Source organism: Xiphophorus couchianus, chromosome 12 (genome assembly GCF_001444195.1).
Source record: "Xiphophorus couchianus chromosome 12, X_couchianus-1.0, whole genome shotgun sequence".
NCBI classification, from domain to species: Eukaryota; Metazoa; Chordata; class Actinopteri; order Cyprinodontiformes; family Poeciliidae; genus Xiphophorus; species Xiphophorus couchianus.
Window position 1 is genome coordinate 13167880 of NC_040239.1, and position 16325 is coordinate 13184204.

The 16325-nt window shown below is 38.5% G+C and overlaps 1 protein-coding gene across 2 annotated transcripts in view; it reads right to left on the minus strand.

Moving 5' to 3' along the window:
- fbxl17 (F-box and leucine-rich repeat protein 17) overlaps positions 1-16325 on the minus strand; it is a 248805-nt gene that overhangs the window by 66108 nt on the left and 166372 nt on the right. Inside the window, exons 9-10 of one of the 2 annotated variants that reach the window (XM_028034379.1) lie at positions 14570-14646; positions 3574-3678 (exon numbers count right to left, since the gene is read on the minus strand). In XM_028034379.1, the coding sequence (XP_027890180.1) occupies positions 3665-3678; positions 14570-14646 (91 nt within the window). In that variant the 3' untranslated portion in view covers positions 3574-3664. Of the gene's footprint in view, positions 1-3573; positions 3679-14569; positions 14647-16325 lie in introns of those variants that run through there. The other variant, XM_028034378.1, reaches the window with a different exon arrangement.

A 16325-nucleotide genomic window follows, 5' to 3' on the forward strand; every position in this document is an offset into this window, starting at 1 on the left:
ATACACTGCACCAAAAACATATAACTTTTGCCACTTTAAACCAGGCTGAATTTTGTCAATTTTTGGCAAGCTAGGATAATGATAATGACATTTATTAATTGAATGCCAGAATCATGACAGAAATGTTCATTAATGTATTCGGTAGAAATGTATTTTAAACTAAGATTTGCATCAAACATTTTAGGCATCCTGCCAATTTTTTCCCATTACTCGTGACTAAAGTGATGCAACTAAGTCAGTTTTTAAGGCAGCCTTGCTCACACATCTTTTCAGCTCTGACCACAGTATTTTTATTGGACTGAGCACAGGACTACTCCACTTTGTGGCCACTTTATAACTAGTTTGATGAATGCTTAGGGTCATAGTATGCAGTTGGAAGATCCAATTGTACCCACATCATCCAGTGTGGACAATGATGATCTCTTACCAACTTCAGCCACCATCTTTTCAAGTCTTTTACTTTGTCCTGGGATTGGTGCACAGATTTCACACCAAAATGTTTTCCTTTCTAGAACCCGTCTCCTTCCTGAGCAGGGTGATGGCTACATGCTCATGTGGTGTTTACATTGCTTGCAATTGTTTGAACAGATGAATGCACCCCTTCAGGCATCTGAAAACTATAAGGGCTTTCTCTAATTATTTAAAGGCAATCGCAATTTGCTTTATATGCCAAATATGACATGGAGTAGACATGTGCCTGGTTATGTCAGAAGGGGCAGGAGCCGCCACTGACAGTGAGCCAGATTCGCCCTAAGGAACCCAAGCTAACTATAGCTGGATATTTAAACTATTAAACACTCCCAGATCTGATCTCCATCATACATCAGCACCTTCTTAACCTGGAGGACAGCTCCATTCACACCTGAGAGCGATAAGTAGAGAGGGACAGCTTGGGAGTACAAGATGCCACGTGAAACTGAGGGCGGTGATGCACATGAAAATAAAATGAGACAACCACTGGGAGAAAAAGGATGCTGAACAGTTTACACCTGTCCATGGGCTGCAGCAGTGCTACTCTGAGGCGGTGGCACAGTGCATGTGATGGTGTCTCTGGAGAAAGACCTGTCATGTTCGGAGACATGCAATGGAACTAATAAGAAAAGTAGGAAAATGCAATGTCTCACTTCTATAAACAAATGCCTTATAGCCAGCAATAACAGGGACATCTTGATCACACTTCCACAGCTTGGTGTTATTGAGTCCCAGAGGCACACTTAAAGCATGCTGTTATTACAAACTACAAGCCTGAGAGAAAGAAGAAAAGACTGTAGGAGTGAGAAAGAGATTGAGCAAATTGATCCATTTTTATAAAAACTTCATAAACACAAACAGGGCCTGTTGTTACTAGAGCTGCTTCTTACCTGCAGCGCATACACTGCTGCTGGACACCCTCATACACATTTATAAACACAGCCAAGCACACAAATATGTGTTTAAATAAAGATAAACACACACACTGAAGTCATTACAAACATTCTTCTTCATGGTTAAGCCCAAAATAGCAGAGGCACGAATATCATTTCCCAAAAGTTAAGCCAATGTGTGCGAGCTGTAATATGATAGTGTAAGTGGAAGAGGATATTAGCAAGCTCTAAAGTGCATCTTATAATAAATGTGTAGCGACTGTGTGTGTAATTGTGATCGAGGCTCGCCTGGCTGTAATCCTCAAAGTGAGGTTTGTGTGTTAGTTCGTACCCTGAGAGAGGAAAAAGTGTGGGACAAGTAAAATGGTGGAAAGCATATAAGCCTGAAGCCTTCACTGCTTAACCCCCCCACTCACTTTTCTCCCCTATAAGGCAAACAGTGGATAGACCACAGGGCTTAGTGGCAAAAAGGAGGGGAGGACAATATATGGAAACTAATTCAATTTCTGCTTCTTTGCACTGCTCTCCTATCTGTAAATACCACCACAGGCTGATGTAAGGAAATGGAAATCTCAACACTATAAAGAATCTGCAGAGTGGAACCCTATAGATGTATTTATGTACTTGAGCAGCGGTCAAGCAGTTGGGAACCTCTGCATAGGTTCAAATCCAAACCTTTTAAGTTGTCTTTGCTCCCCCCCACCTTCACCTATCACCCTCTCAGATTTCCTACATATCATCTGATGAACTTTCCAAACACACAGAAAAAGGGAAAGTGGTTATTAGTTATAAACGAAGACAAGATGATTTGCAGTTTCCATGTCTGGAGCCAAGGAAATATTTTTACAGAAGAAAAAATTCTTTACTTAGTATTTTTTTTCTTACAAGAGTTTAAGTATTAAACAAGCTCTGACATTTGAAGCATTTTTTTTTTTTTTTTGCTAAACATAAGGAAATGGATTGTTGTTTTTGTGGCTGCTTTGGTCAGAGTTCTCAACTAATGGTGAGCAATAAATTAATTTCCAGATTATATAGACTGCGATGGACTGGTGACCTGCCATGTGTCTACCTCGCCTCTCAAAGCTGTCTCAGTTAATAGGTTTGCAATAATTATGTGAACTGGAGTCCTTGGTAAGAATTTCCCTATTCAATCACAATTATTTGCTAAGGGTCATAATCAAACATTTTTAAATGATCAGGATTGGGTTCCTGCATAAACCAATTCCAGATCCCTCAAAATCTGGCCAGCTTTTGAAATTATTTGAAATTACCACCTATTTTGGGGTTCATGACTTTATTGTAGATCATGCATAGCGTTTCCTGATCTAACAAATAAGTGTGTTTACTATAAATGTACATTTTTATTGTAATGACTATCAGAAGAACCTGCAGCATTCACTGCTCTTGAAGTATCAAAGACATTTCTCTGTGTTTGGCAGAGTGACGAGCAGCAACTGAAACACAAGTAATTATGTACAACGCAAATGATTTTGAGTTTATAAAGCAAGAAAAATATGTCTGCAAGTGTTGTCAATACACAATGAACTGGAACTATGATATTTACTCAATAGCAATATCAGTAAAAACTACTGATTTTATCAAATTCCAGCTTGCTGTTAAATTTATGCTAAAAATTATTAGAATGCTCCAACATGATTTTAGACAAACCAATCCTGCCCTCTGAGTGGATACGTTCTTCGGAAATTGAAAATGACATATTTATGATCTCTTTACAGTTTTGGACATTCATTGAGATAAAGTAATACCTAAATGAAATCATTTTTAAAATAGATGTCCTTATATGTTTAACTTTCTTTGGCAATTTCTCTACAAATTATTAGTTTGATGTAATAAATAAAAATGGGCATATTAACTGAACCTCCAGTTCATGTTCACATGCTTCAGAAAGAGTGTGACAGCTCTGGAGTCCAGCTACAAGCTCGCCATATTATTTTGTGTTGTCCCCCAGGGCTCTGGCACTACCATTGATTTGCTGAGATAATAACAGTATATGAGCCTTTGCCCTTTCGGTGTCCAGCGTTTTACAGCATATGCTACACTTATGCTGCTCAAACTCACCATCTCCTATACGCCTCAAACTGTAAACATACCCCTTATAAATTTTTCTGGAGAATGCTTTTTGTGTGTTACTGGCATATTGGTCATAAGGGTCATAATGATAATGACAGGAGTCACTTATGGGTTTGGACTTTCTGGTTTTATTGTTGTACTTAATGAAATTGAGGTCAGGTAGATTTTCCCTCGGTTGCTCTCTTGTACACTTGTGATGGTTACATGTTTCAGCATTTAAGATCTGAAATGAAAACAATGACATCTACAATGATAAAGAGTTTGTAGCAACATTAGTATTACAGGGACGCTACAATTTTGAAAATAGTGTTGAGTTGAAATGCTCATATTACTGATATTTTTGCTGAAATGTTGTGGTTGAATCTGTCTAATAAACAAAAGGTTTGTGGTTTATTTGGATAAATGAGGAAATGCAAACAAGGCATAAAGTTAAGGACAATATATTCAGTGTTTTATTGTACCAACCTCAAAAACTCAAAGATTTGTCTTTAATACCAGTGGAAATATGGAAAATCCAGGTCAGTAATTATAAGAAGGGCTTGACTGCTGCAATCCCGAAACATTAAGTTTCTGTACATTATTAAGAAAAGCCCATCTGTTTAAAGTTGCTTTTGAATCATATTAAATGAAACACTAACCAATATTTTGATGATGGCACTTGGCGAAATATAATGTTTCAATTGTTCATTTGTTTGTTTTTTTTGCTCACTTTTTGTGTAGAGCTGAAATGGGCAATAAAAATAAATAAATTTGATTGATTGAAGGTTACAAATTATTTTCAACATGCCATTTTGTATTCAAATGTTAATGATAATGTGTTTTATTTTTTGGGGGGGGGAGATCTCTTTCAACAAACAAACTTATTGGTTGAACACAATTAATTTTAAATCTAAATTTGACAATGCTTTGTCTAATTCTGGCCTTAATTGTACTTATTGAGGGGTGGTTTTTTTTTATCTGTCCTGCTTACACTTAAAGATTTCACACACTGGCTGCAGAGTTTGTTTGTTTCTTTTTGTAATGATAATCATATTATATTACAAGATTGCTAAGATGTCCACACCTCAGGGAAATTGGCAAGTACAATGTTTCTTACTATAGAATGACCAGACTTCAAAAAGGTTCAGAAACAGCCTAGTAAAGTCTTCCAAAATAACTGTGACCAACCATGACTTCTCAAAGACTAAAGATGCTCCTCCTTGGCATTGTCTACATATACACCTGGGTACCATGGAGCAGAAAATTGCCAATTCTTTTGTTTTTACAGATGCAATCACACTCGCTTATGATTAGTTAATCAAGTGCATTTGATTAGCGGCACCTGGCTCCAATTTATCTTCTTAATTTTTAATTAAAGCATTGGTGATGTAGTCTGTGCACTGGGAATTTTTGCCTTTTTCTGGAAATTAGAAAAAAAAAATTGTTCCATGAATCTTTTTATGATTTTCGTGTGTAGAAATAAATAAAGCTGCACTTTAATATTCTTCCATATATTTGCATTTATGTATATATTTATACTTATACATATATATTTGCCATGTCCTGACATGTTAACAGTAAAACTGAAAAATAGTAAACTGACTTTTATTTCCCTTACTTTATGAACAGATGTAATGATATGATACAAGAGATTTGTTTTTGTATTGACACCTTGCTGTTTGCCAGATGTTATTGCAAATAAGTAACTCTTTAGTAGAAATAATTTATAGTTCGGAATAACTATTTAGATCCCAGTTGAGATTTCTTTTGTTCTAAGAGTAAGAGGTTAAGAAAAAAAAGGTCACAAACTATCCACTCTTTCAAACCATTTTCAGTCAATTGAAATGAAAGTTATTGAGTCTAAAGTCTGTTAAAAAAGATTACTGTAGCAACTTTTATATAATTCACAGATGCAGGTTTATTTTCAGCAGAGGAGAGATAAACAGGAGTTTGGATTGGCATAATAACTCGATGTTCTCAAACATTAACCTCAGCTTTTTGTTTTTACAGCAATGACGCTGCAACCACATTAAAATCACTCCACATTCTGACGAAATATGTAAATGCCTAATAAATTATGATCATTGCACACACACACACACATACGCCTACGCACACGCTCACACACACACCGCTCTTTGGTAAAGACTATAAATCTTTTAATCCAGAACGTTGGAAGGGTTGAAGATGTTTTTATGTGTGCCTCAATAATGTAATCATGTAAATCATCCTAAAACACCGCTTAAGTCCGGAGCACTGGGTTGCTCAGCTGGTAGAGCACACACACCCTGGCTGTGGCCCGTGACGTGGTTGTCCTGGGTTTGATTCCCAGCCTTGGGCCATTTGCTGTATGTCTTCTCCTTCCTTCTTCTCTACATGTCCTGCACATTTACTGTTAAATAAAGGCCTCTAGAGCTTTAAAAAAATCTTTTAAAATGTTTTTAAATCTTACAGGTTTACATAAAAAGAAAACTATTCCTCAAGTTCAGTGAAATTGTAAGGCTACTAATTTCTTTGAATTGTAATAACTCTGAAAAATGTAATCATATTATTAGTTCTATAATTTAATATGGGCATATTTAGAGGACTAGATCTAGCTTAAGCTAGTACAGTAGAATCAATTACAGGGTAGTAGGGGAAAAGTGGTAACGTCTATAATAAATGTTTGAAACTGATGAGAACTGCTATCCGGTACATGTAAGAGAGTAACTTTAACACTTCCTATCAAAAGATAACACAACCCGTCAGGATACCACCGAAATCTTAATAAGGTTGGGTCGGAGAGTGTATCGAAGTTTAGATACATGTAGCAAACTTCTATAACGGCTGTTTTACGACCGTTATAGCTACAAACCGTAATTATGAAACAAAATCACTCTTTTTCCCTCGAACGTCTAAACACGTCTAGCAAGTAATTACGAAATCAGCACCGAATGAACTTGTAAATTTACATTTTAGCGGGGACAGTTTCCACCAGCTTCACACTACTAACCCGTAAACAAGAACAGCTTTAGCGAACGAAGAACGACCGCCATCTTTTTCCCCAAACTCTGTCTGAGGCGCAAGGGGGAAAGGGGCAGGGCTCCTCACTCTAGGTCTCCTGGTGAAACGCTGTCTATAATTTGGCTCTAACAAAACTGGAAACATCAGTATGAGACCTGAAAGTGCGTAGGGACACCCTAGAGCAACGCATGGAAGGAGCAGAGAGTAGAAACGGTAGAAAGGTACTCAACTTTTTCTACTACTTTTACACGACTTCACAGGCCCTCGCATACAGGTGCTGGTGCGAGGGCTTTCACAGGCCAGGGCCTTCACATGCCATCGCATCCAGGTGGCGGTGCGAGGGCCTTCACAGGCCAGGTCCATGAAGCATCCCTGGCCTTCACAGGCCCTCGCGTCCACGTTCGGTGCGAGGGCCTTCACAGGCCAGGTCCTTGAAGGATCCCTGGCCTTCACAGGCCCTCGCGTCCACGTTCGGTGCGAGGGCCTTCACAGGCCAGGTCCTTGAAGGATCCCTGGCCTTCACAGGCCCTCGCGTCCACGTTCGGTGCGAGGGCCTTCACAGGCCAGGTCCTTGAAGGATCCCTGGCCTTCACAGGCCCTCGCGTCCACGTTCGGTGCGAGGGCCTTCACAGGCCAGGTCCTTGAAGGATCCCTGGCCTTCACAGGCCCTCGCGTCCACGTTCGGTGCGAGGGCCTTCACAGGCCAGGTCCTTGAAGGATCCCTGCCCTTCACAGGCCCTCGCGTCCACGTGGTGGAGCGATGGCCTTCACAGGCCTTCACATTACCACGTGGTCATCTTATTCAAGCACTTCTGAAGGAACAGCCTGCGATGTCATCGATGACATCACGTTCGTTTTGTCGGTCTGATGTCATCAGTGACAGTCAGGGACGGACGTGATGTCATCGATGACATCGCAGGCTGTTACCTCAGAAAAAATGCTTTTTATACCTATGTTACATGTCTCAGCTGTATTGAAACAGTTGTAACAATTGGTGTTTGTTTTGTTTTGTCTCTTCTTCTCCTTTCTTCCGAGTGGGAAGCCTGTAAACAAGAACAACTTTAGCGAACGATGAACGACCGCCGTTTTCTTCCCCAAACTCTGTCTGTTTTATTACAAATTGTCAAAATCATGAAATCATGCAATCATACATTGAACATTCCTTTGTGCATTCATGTCCATGTGTCCTTCCATTGCTCCAAAACAACCATATTCCATCTACTTCAATAAACAACATCAGCCCCCACCAGCTGTGACAGCATCCATGGGCCAAATCAAAACAATTCAACAATCAATTTAAAACCCTAAAATATTACTTTGACTGGAAAATGTATTCTCTCTAAATCTACAGATGTCCAAAAGCACAAGTTTGTGATATAATAAATACATTAAAATGAAATTAAAATATAATAATGGAGTATTGAAAACAATCTGAATTACTTTGCATGCTCTACTTCTACCTGGAAGGTTCAGACTAACTACAAGAAAGTTCTGATTACGGAGTTGAAAGTCTACCCTTTGAATTTAATTGAAGTGGAAACACACGTTTGGCCAAAAATTGACAAACAAAATAATCTTAAATAAACTCCCTGCACTCTCTCATCTTGAACAGCACTAAAATTGTTTCCAAAAGACAAAGGCCTTCCACAGACTTGCTCTCTGTAGCAGTCCACATAAATCTGCTGTCCCGCTCTGTGCATTTTAATCAACTGCTGCTTCCTTATTTACCCTCTGAGTGGCAAACAGCGATAGTGTAATAACAAACAAGCTATTACACTATGTACATTTACATTCCATTATATGTGAGAACACTTAGGGGGGAGAAAAACACAAATATGCTTGAAGAGAAATAGTGATGTGACAAAGCCCAAAAGGTATAGAGATATCCAGGCTAACACTTGTTTATGTAACATATAAATGCAGAAAGTGATAATCTAATTTTAGTCTTCATCACTTTTCGTTAAAGCTACTATTCCAGCATGGTGTGACATTTTACAGATAGCGCGCTGGTCCTTATCGAGGGCATTAAATGATATTGTGCTAAAGCTTCTGACATGAACATCTGTCCTACAAACAATACAGAATAATAAAAACAGAGCAGTACCTTAAGGTTAAAAGCAAGCACAGTAACTCTTGAGGTTAGAGCATATTCTGATGGCCTCATCAGACTATGTAAGGGACCATAATAATCACATGTCACTTTCATTGTCTGTAAGGTAGTTACTGTGCTGTTGCAGCTGCTTTTATGCTAAGTAACCTCACCTTATAAAAAGCAATATGATACTTCAGGGAGTAACTGTGTATCAATTTTCCCCAGCGGCAAGGAACATTAGTGTGAATACACAACAACTCACAAAAAGGGATCTAAACAAGTAAAGACACACACTTAAGTCAAGATGCACTCACAGGCATACTTCATTCCTACAGTTTGGCTGAAGGGGAGAGGCATGGAAGCCTCATCAATCAATGTTCAGTGAGTTTAGAGTAAAGCACATATGATAAAAGCAAGAGCTTTAAGATGAAAAGAAAGAGGTACTAGAGAGGAAAAGAGAAGGAAAGGGGGTTCGGTCTTGGAACAGGAATGAAGGCAGGCAGCAGAAATATGCACGTGTTCAACGGGGGGAAATGTAGATTTGTGTTGACCACATGAAGTAGTCAACACAAAGTTGGTGATGAAATAAAAGAATCGGACGCTGAAAATTGAATGACAGCAATAATCCCACAAGCTCACAGATGGGTAAATACAGATGGACAAAACAATAAAATGCACAATCTGAGGGGCTCAATCCTTCTTATAAAACTACACAAGACAATCACAGCAGTCTGGATGATGGGCTGTCGCTGTTAGTTTTTGTTTTTTAAATTGTATTAGGGTAAACATCGTTGCGACTTTTTATTTCTTTTTCAAAGATTTTTGATATTATATAGAAGCTGTATTTTCTTTATGGCATAAAATATTGTTGTATAGGGTCTTTGCAGTCAAAATCAACACGCTGAAGATAATGAAATTGATGTATGTAAAATTAATATGAACTAAAAGCTCTTTGAAACTCTTGATCTCAGAATTTTGCCCAAACTTTCTCATTTCAAGTGCCTGCAGGCCAGTGATTATTTTTTCATCTGCTAAAACGATGAAAAGTAAAGTAACTCTACAATCATTCAAGCAGTTTGATTTTTGTAAAAAATAATAATCACAATAAGGAAGAAAAGATAGTTCTGTACGTACTATGACATACACCAGCTTTGCAACTTTGCCTCACCAAACAGAAAGAAATAAAAAAGAAAAGTTTTGAGGTTGATTATGTTCAACTTTTATGATCAACTATTATTGTTTGTGTTCTGAGCAGCAGGATAACCTGCTGTTGGCTTACAGCACAGTTCCTACAAAGTCCTTGTCCATGATATAACACACAACAAGCAAATTCAAATCCTATGTTTCCTGACAGTTTGAAAGCTCAGAAGGATAAAAAAAAAATAGACCATTGCAATAATTTATTGAGACTTCCTTTTACATGCCTCACATTCTCAAGCAAATCTGCTGAATATCTTGCTCTCTCATGCTCTCTTGAATTGAATGAACCACAGATACTAAAGTATGGAACATTCACTGATTGGTAAAAGATTGGATTTTTGAATTATGACTAGCCGATCATCGCTCGGTGCATAACCACTCATCAGCTCCTTTCTTTTTGCATCTTGAAAATTGAGCATGTGATAAATGCCACAACAGTGATGTCACCAACTTTTCTACATGTAAGAAAGTTTTTTAATCGATGCCAGTAAACTCTGACTTTGTGCCATAAAATTAATTAACATGAAGAAATTCCTGAATATTTTTTTCTTTTATAAAGAAGATATAATTGTTTTGCTGTAATCTCAAACTATGTTCAAATCAAAGCTATTGTATTTTTTTATTGATGCATCCTAACAATACAGTATGCATTTTTTTCAGTTCTGGATGGAGATCTCCTCCCACCTCACATTTTTATAACTACAAGAAAAAAGAACATCAAATACACATCAATATACACTTTAAAAATGTATGAAAAACTGCAGACTCAGAGTTGGAAATGTTAAATACATTAGTACCGAAACATTGTACATGTCAGAAAGGGAAAAAGAGGTTTACTTAAATCTATCTTGAGCCCTAAAATAAATCTTCCAACTTTGCTAATATATACCAGCTCTGCTTAAAGTCCTCCAAAAGCAGAGTAAAGCTTTCACTTTCCTTCCTCTCTCGCCAGCACAAAATCTCCCACAGGTGTTTCACTTGGTCTTGTATTTCGAAAATGTACACAGGAGGCAAGGACTAAGAATGCAAAGGATCATGCAGGGCTGTGTGGGTGAAGGAGGAGGATTTCCATATGTAAGGAGCAGCAGCACCAGGGTCTCTGTTTTTGTATCTGGATAAAGCAGGTGGGCTCCGGGTGACAAGATAAGGGCAGCCAGATACACACATACATAGAATGCAGAAGCAAATGGATTCATGTTAATGCAAATCACGCACTGAGAACAAAAGGAGGCTAACAGACAACTGGAGCGAGAGTGAAAGGAGACCAGGGTGCATCACTGTCTATCAGGATACAGAGCCGGTTGGTCACTGAGGAGGAAAATGGTGGCAAAGAGATCTGATTAACAACAGCAGAGAAGGTGAGAGAGTTTTCTCATCGGGATCAGTTTTCAATGTTATAGTGATTCTGTTATCTCTGCCAGAGAAACAACCCGCGATACCACCATCCATTCAACAGAGATGCTCTGAAAATAAGCTCTTTGTATAGTGCAGATAGCTAGTTTTAGCTTTATGGGAGATAAAATAAGATTTAAATGGTACTTCTTTTTTAAAATAGTTTTAATAATCTAAGGGAACATTAGACTTTTGTTTGCAAACCTGAATATTTTTAAATAAAACTAATCACTATAATATGGAAGTGAAATATGTACTGCATGCATAGGAGAGTGTCTTTGCAGCCATGAGAGTGATAAGTGAGTGTACATAAGGACGTTCTTAAACCAAAGAGGGCCTGACACTGAAGTGTCAACTTTTAGAGAAATTAATTGAATTATTTAAACTTAAAATTCACCCAGGCAGTCAAACAAGCAGCCAGTGAGGCTCAAGCTTAATTTGAAGAAATGAAACAATGACCTGACCGTGATATTAGAAATGTTGGACACAGTCTGACCATTATGGTCAGTCCTCCTTTTCTTGTCACAAGGTCAACAATAAAAGCCGTTTAAAGGGTTTGGATAAAAGGTAGTCTCATCTTGAGTCTTATTTTGAACTGGAAGAAGCGCCAACTCTTACAATCTCACATATGATCTCTAAGAGCCCCTTCACATAGGCTTAAGACCGCCCTAAGGATGTCCAAAAATATTTATATTGTGCCGGATTACTACAAATTTGGAAGATCTCACTAGTGTCACATACACATCATCTAGGCATCTCCCTACTCTTTTTCTGGTTTCTTGGATGCTTCTGCAGAATTACCATAACTTCTCCATGTATGAGAGGTTTCTGCGCCTCCTCCAGACTTTTAGCTTTGTGGTGGAAGAGAAATATTATCAGTAATTTCATTGGTTTATAAACATCAAGAGAAGATGCAGGAGAAAGGAGTTTCTGCACAGTGCACCTAGGAGCGCCATCTGTGGTTCGTCACTTTAAGCAGAAGTTGTGTTTTGTGTGCATACCTAAAAGAGAACAGTCAGGAAATTGTCCAGGCAACATTTTCAATGTGTTTGTTTTACTGATCACTAGGAGCGGAATACACTGAATCTTTAAAGCCTGAAATAGTTTATGGGTCATGCTCTGAATATTGTAAAATTATAAACCATAAGCAACTGATTTTGCTTTATACTCCTCCTTCCCCTTTCCTCTGCTTTTTGCTAAATCCAATGCAGGAATTATTTCTGACAGTGCAAGAAATACACATTAGTTTTTAATCAATGTAACAATCGTTCTCTGATGAGCAGAAACCTGCCAGCACAATCTAAAGTAGAAGGTGCTTTTACTACCATAAATACAATAATTCTTCAAAACAATCCACAGAAAGAAACAAAATATTGATGCTGGCACTGTCTTTAAAAATCTGCATTTTCTGATGTCTATCTGTTCTAAATGCTCTTATAAAAAAGGCAAAGAAGCCAAATCTGGAAGCAAAAAAAAGAAGAAAAAAACAAACAAACGAAAAAAACAGAACACTCAAACATAAGAGGCTTGCGGACATCTCAAATGCACTCAGAGAGGCCATTAATAAAAATAATTACCACAGGAGATGGGCGGAAAAAAACATGGGCCAGTGAGGCAGATGTAAAATCTCATTTCTGTTATTTAATTTAGCAGAAGCAGAAGCAGGAAACCAACCAATCAATGAGTTGGAGCATAGAGCTCAACCAGAAGACATCTTTATCCTTGAAGGACAAGCATACACACAAGCACAAACAGATTCCAACCCAATCAGTGGCCAGAGAGGGGCAAAGGGGTCATTAGCAAAGGAAGATCAGATATCAGCAATTCATCATGGTCAAAGTGACCAGAGATGCTCAAACAAATGAGGATGTGTAAGGAGGTGGTTGTGTACATTTCTGCTGTAATGTACTTTAGGGATCTTTAAGTCATTAATCAAACTCCAGCAAAAAACACACCCACACAACACTTTATACACTTGGAGGCACAGTTAAAGCGCTGGTTCAGAGAGGTCAAGGTGCTAAATGTTGGTGTAACTCAGGGAAGTTTCCAACAATACTGCAGCTCATCAAGAAGAAAACTCTTTAGAGCTTACTCTGTGCAACACACATGACAAATTCAAAACATCCTGGGGGAAACTTGACACAATTAGAGTCTGACATGAAATGGTTTTCGTAGAAAAGAGAAAAACACAATTAGCATAGCGAATGTAAAAAGACGGAGAGCAGCCACGAGTCCGTCCAAAGGTAATGAAGGTCAGAGAGAGAAACAAATGGCAGGGGATGTTGAAACTTTGAGAGAAAAGTAAACTGAAAGAGACTTGACTAATATGCTAATTTTATATAACACATTATTTAGCAATATATAACGCTGTGGTTCTTTAAAATGTGTGGCCAGTTCAAGAATACTTGTCATAAGGCTGCCCATTTTTATTGCTTTTACTTAGATATGCACCCAATCTTACATGATGTAGGACACAGACCTCTTGTGGTTCAATTAAAGGCAAATTAACAAACCTACAGTGTAGTTTCAGCCATAAAACTTCTTTTAAAAGAAATCAGCATTCCAATAACTGCAAACAATTCATACTCATACAATCTTTTTGTAGTGCACTCTCATGGCAAAAAGGTTCAAACTAGAGAGAGTTGAATTAAAGTATGATAGATACAAAGGGTATTTTGACCTGGAAAAGATAAGATTCAAAGTTTTGTTAAAAGTAAGGTAGGTACTAAAAACAACAGCTGGCTTCACAGTGTAGCAGAATTTGTAGAGTGCACATTTCCACAGCTGAATAGATTAATATTACTACACAAAGAACCACATATTTCACACATGCTGTAATAGTCAGCAGTGTGCTCCTAATTCTTCAGTACTGAAGAACTCCAACTGTGTATTGTGCTGCATCTGATGAAAGGCTTGAATATTCAGCAAGACATATGGCTGAATGGCATCAAGCAGAGGAGCAAAGGTAGTGTAAACACAATGAAAAGAGAAGAGGATGCTAGGGGGATATACAAGCTGCCAGCACGAGTGTTGCAAAGGGGGGAAAAAAACATATATATCTTCTGTCAGACAATGCAAACACCTCTAATCCACAAACAGAAGCAAATGCAAAGAAATCCTGCCTGAAGCAGTAGTGATTCTGTGCTGCAAAATTCTGCCTTAGAGTTCAGAAACCATCACATCTGCGACTAAAGTGAGTCAGTCTGCCAATTTCATTCAAAAACTATTTCTTGGAAGGTAAACGTCAATATCAAGATGCTCATCTACGCTATGAGCGGCAATAAGAGGCATTACTTCCTTCTGTGTGAAACTTTTCATTATGTTTTTACTGTCTGCAAGTCTCATAAGAGCTGAACCATAAAAGCCAAATGACTGCACTGTTGAGAATGTGGGCAATGATGGTTATGATTATAACGTTGGAGGTTGACTGCAACAAAAAGTCTCCTACCGTGGTCTGTGATTTTACAAGACACCAGATAGAGCTCCTTCAGACTTCTGCCTTCCTTGGCGATGATTTCCACACACCTGCAGAGACACAAAAACACAGCACAAGTTTAAAATCTCACCCCAAGTGTGTGGCTTTTATCTGTACGTATCTCTGATTAGCAGATTTCACTTCCAATAATGAGAATAAGGCTGCTCATACTGTGTTTGCCAGCAAGAACATTTCTGCCATTCATTGTGACAGAAAAGTCACAACCACCATTTTTCAGAAATGGCAGGGCCATTCAAACTCATAAGTATTACTTGAGCTAAACCAATTATTCCTTTGTTCCGCTGGAAGGTGAAGGTCCCAGTATCAACTACTTTGCAGCCTTTAAATTTAAATGTTTTCTGATTGGGATGTATTTCACTGTCTTCACATAATCTCCTGGCTTAAAAACAAACATCTGTACATATGATGCTGTCAATACCATGCTTCACTTTACATTTAAGGTAATTTGCAATCTAAGCTCTGTCACAAATGTTTTGGCATGCAGGCCAAACTGATTTATTTTGGTTTCAACTGAGTCAAGCAACTTTTTCTTTATGTATGATGCTTCTCATAAAAGACTTGCATCGCATTGCAAGGATTCCTTTCAAATCTGGGCTTCCATACAGAACATATTTGAGGAGTATCTAACAGTTATTGTGTCAACGCATTCTCCCACCTAAGCTGTATATCGCTCCAGCTCTTCATGAATTAGTGGCCTCCTGGCTATTTGTAATGTGTTAGTAGGTTTGCAGTTTTGAAGGATTTTATTTAGGGGTGTCAGACTAACGGGGACTGACAAGCATTTACAATTTAAAAATCCTCTGTGTCAATAATCTCAAGTTTGTGAGATGAGAAAAGGTGAAGAACCATAACATAAATAGTTTTGCAGGGAACATTCACATTGAGAAGTTCTTTCGTTGAGGAACACGCTTCTTTGCAAGTGGGATTACACTAGCATAAAGGTTAAACAGTACACCCGCAGGGTCAAATCTGCTCGCACATTCTGCCTTCATTTATTTTAACATACATTAATAATTAAACACCTGGTCTGATGAAAGAAGAAAGCACCAACAAAGCAGGATTGTTGTGCGTATGTGTACGCACACACATCTACGGCTTTGCAGGCTTGCTCACTTCAAAGAGGCATATCTGGATTCATCCCACTGCCTGGGCCCAGAGGACCAGCAGAGCATGTGTGCATGTGTGAGAGAGGAAGGATTCGCAGGGGAGGCCTGAAGGCAAGATCAGAGTATCTGTATCAAATAATTCTCTTTAAATGCCTGTAATGAGAGGAGTGCATGCAACAACTAGATTTTGATCTTTGCATTTGACCCATTAACCTTCAGGAAAAACCGTTTTGATCTCATTGCTGGTGTTGTACCATGAAAATTAACGATACAGAAAGACAGGAACACACACAGGCATGCTGCGTGGCTCTCGAGGTGTTTCTCTCTGCTGTCTATGAGCTTCGTGTCAAAGGGAAACATGGAAACAATTTTTAAGTATTTCTTGTGGTACGTTGCTCTGGGATGCAGCAGAAAACTGACAGTTGAGGTTATATTTGCACCAAAACAGCTGGCTTATGCCGAACCGAGCTCAAACAACTCTGAGAGTTTGTGGGCTTTTGTTTCTTTCATGCTGTTTATCCTGCATTGTCTCTCTCTAGCAAACACAAGCGAAAATAGGATTTGGATCAACTAGGGAATTCTGTGTGACAAAACTTCTGGAA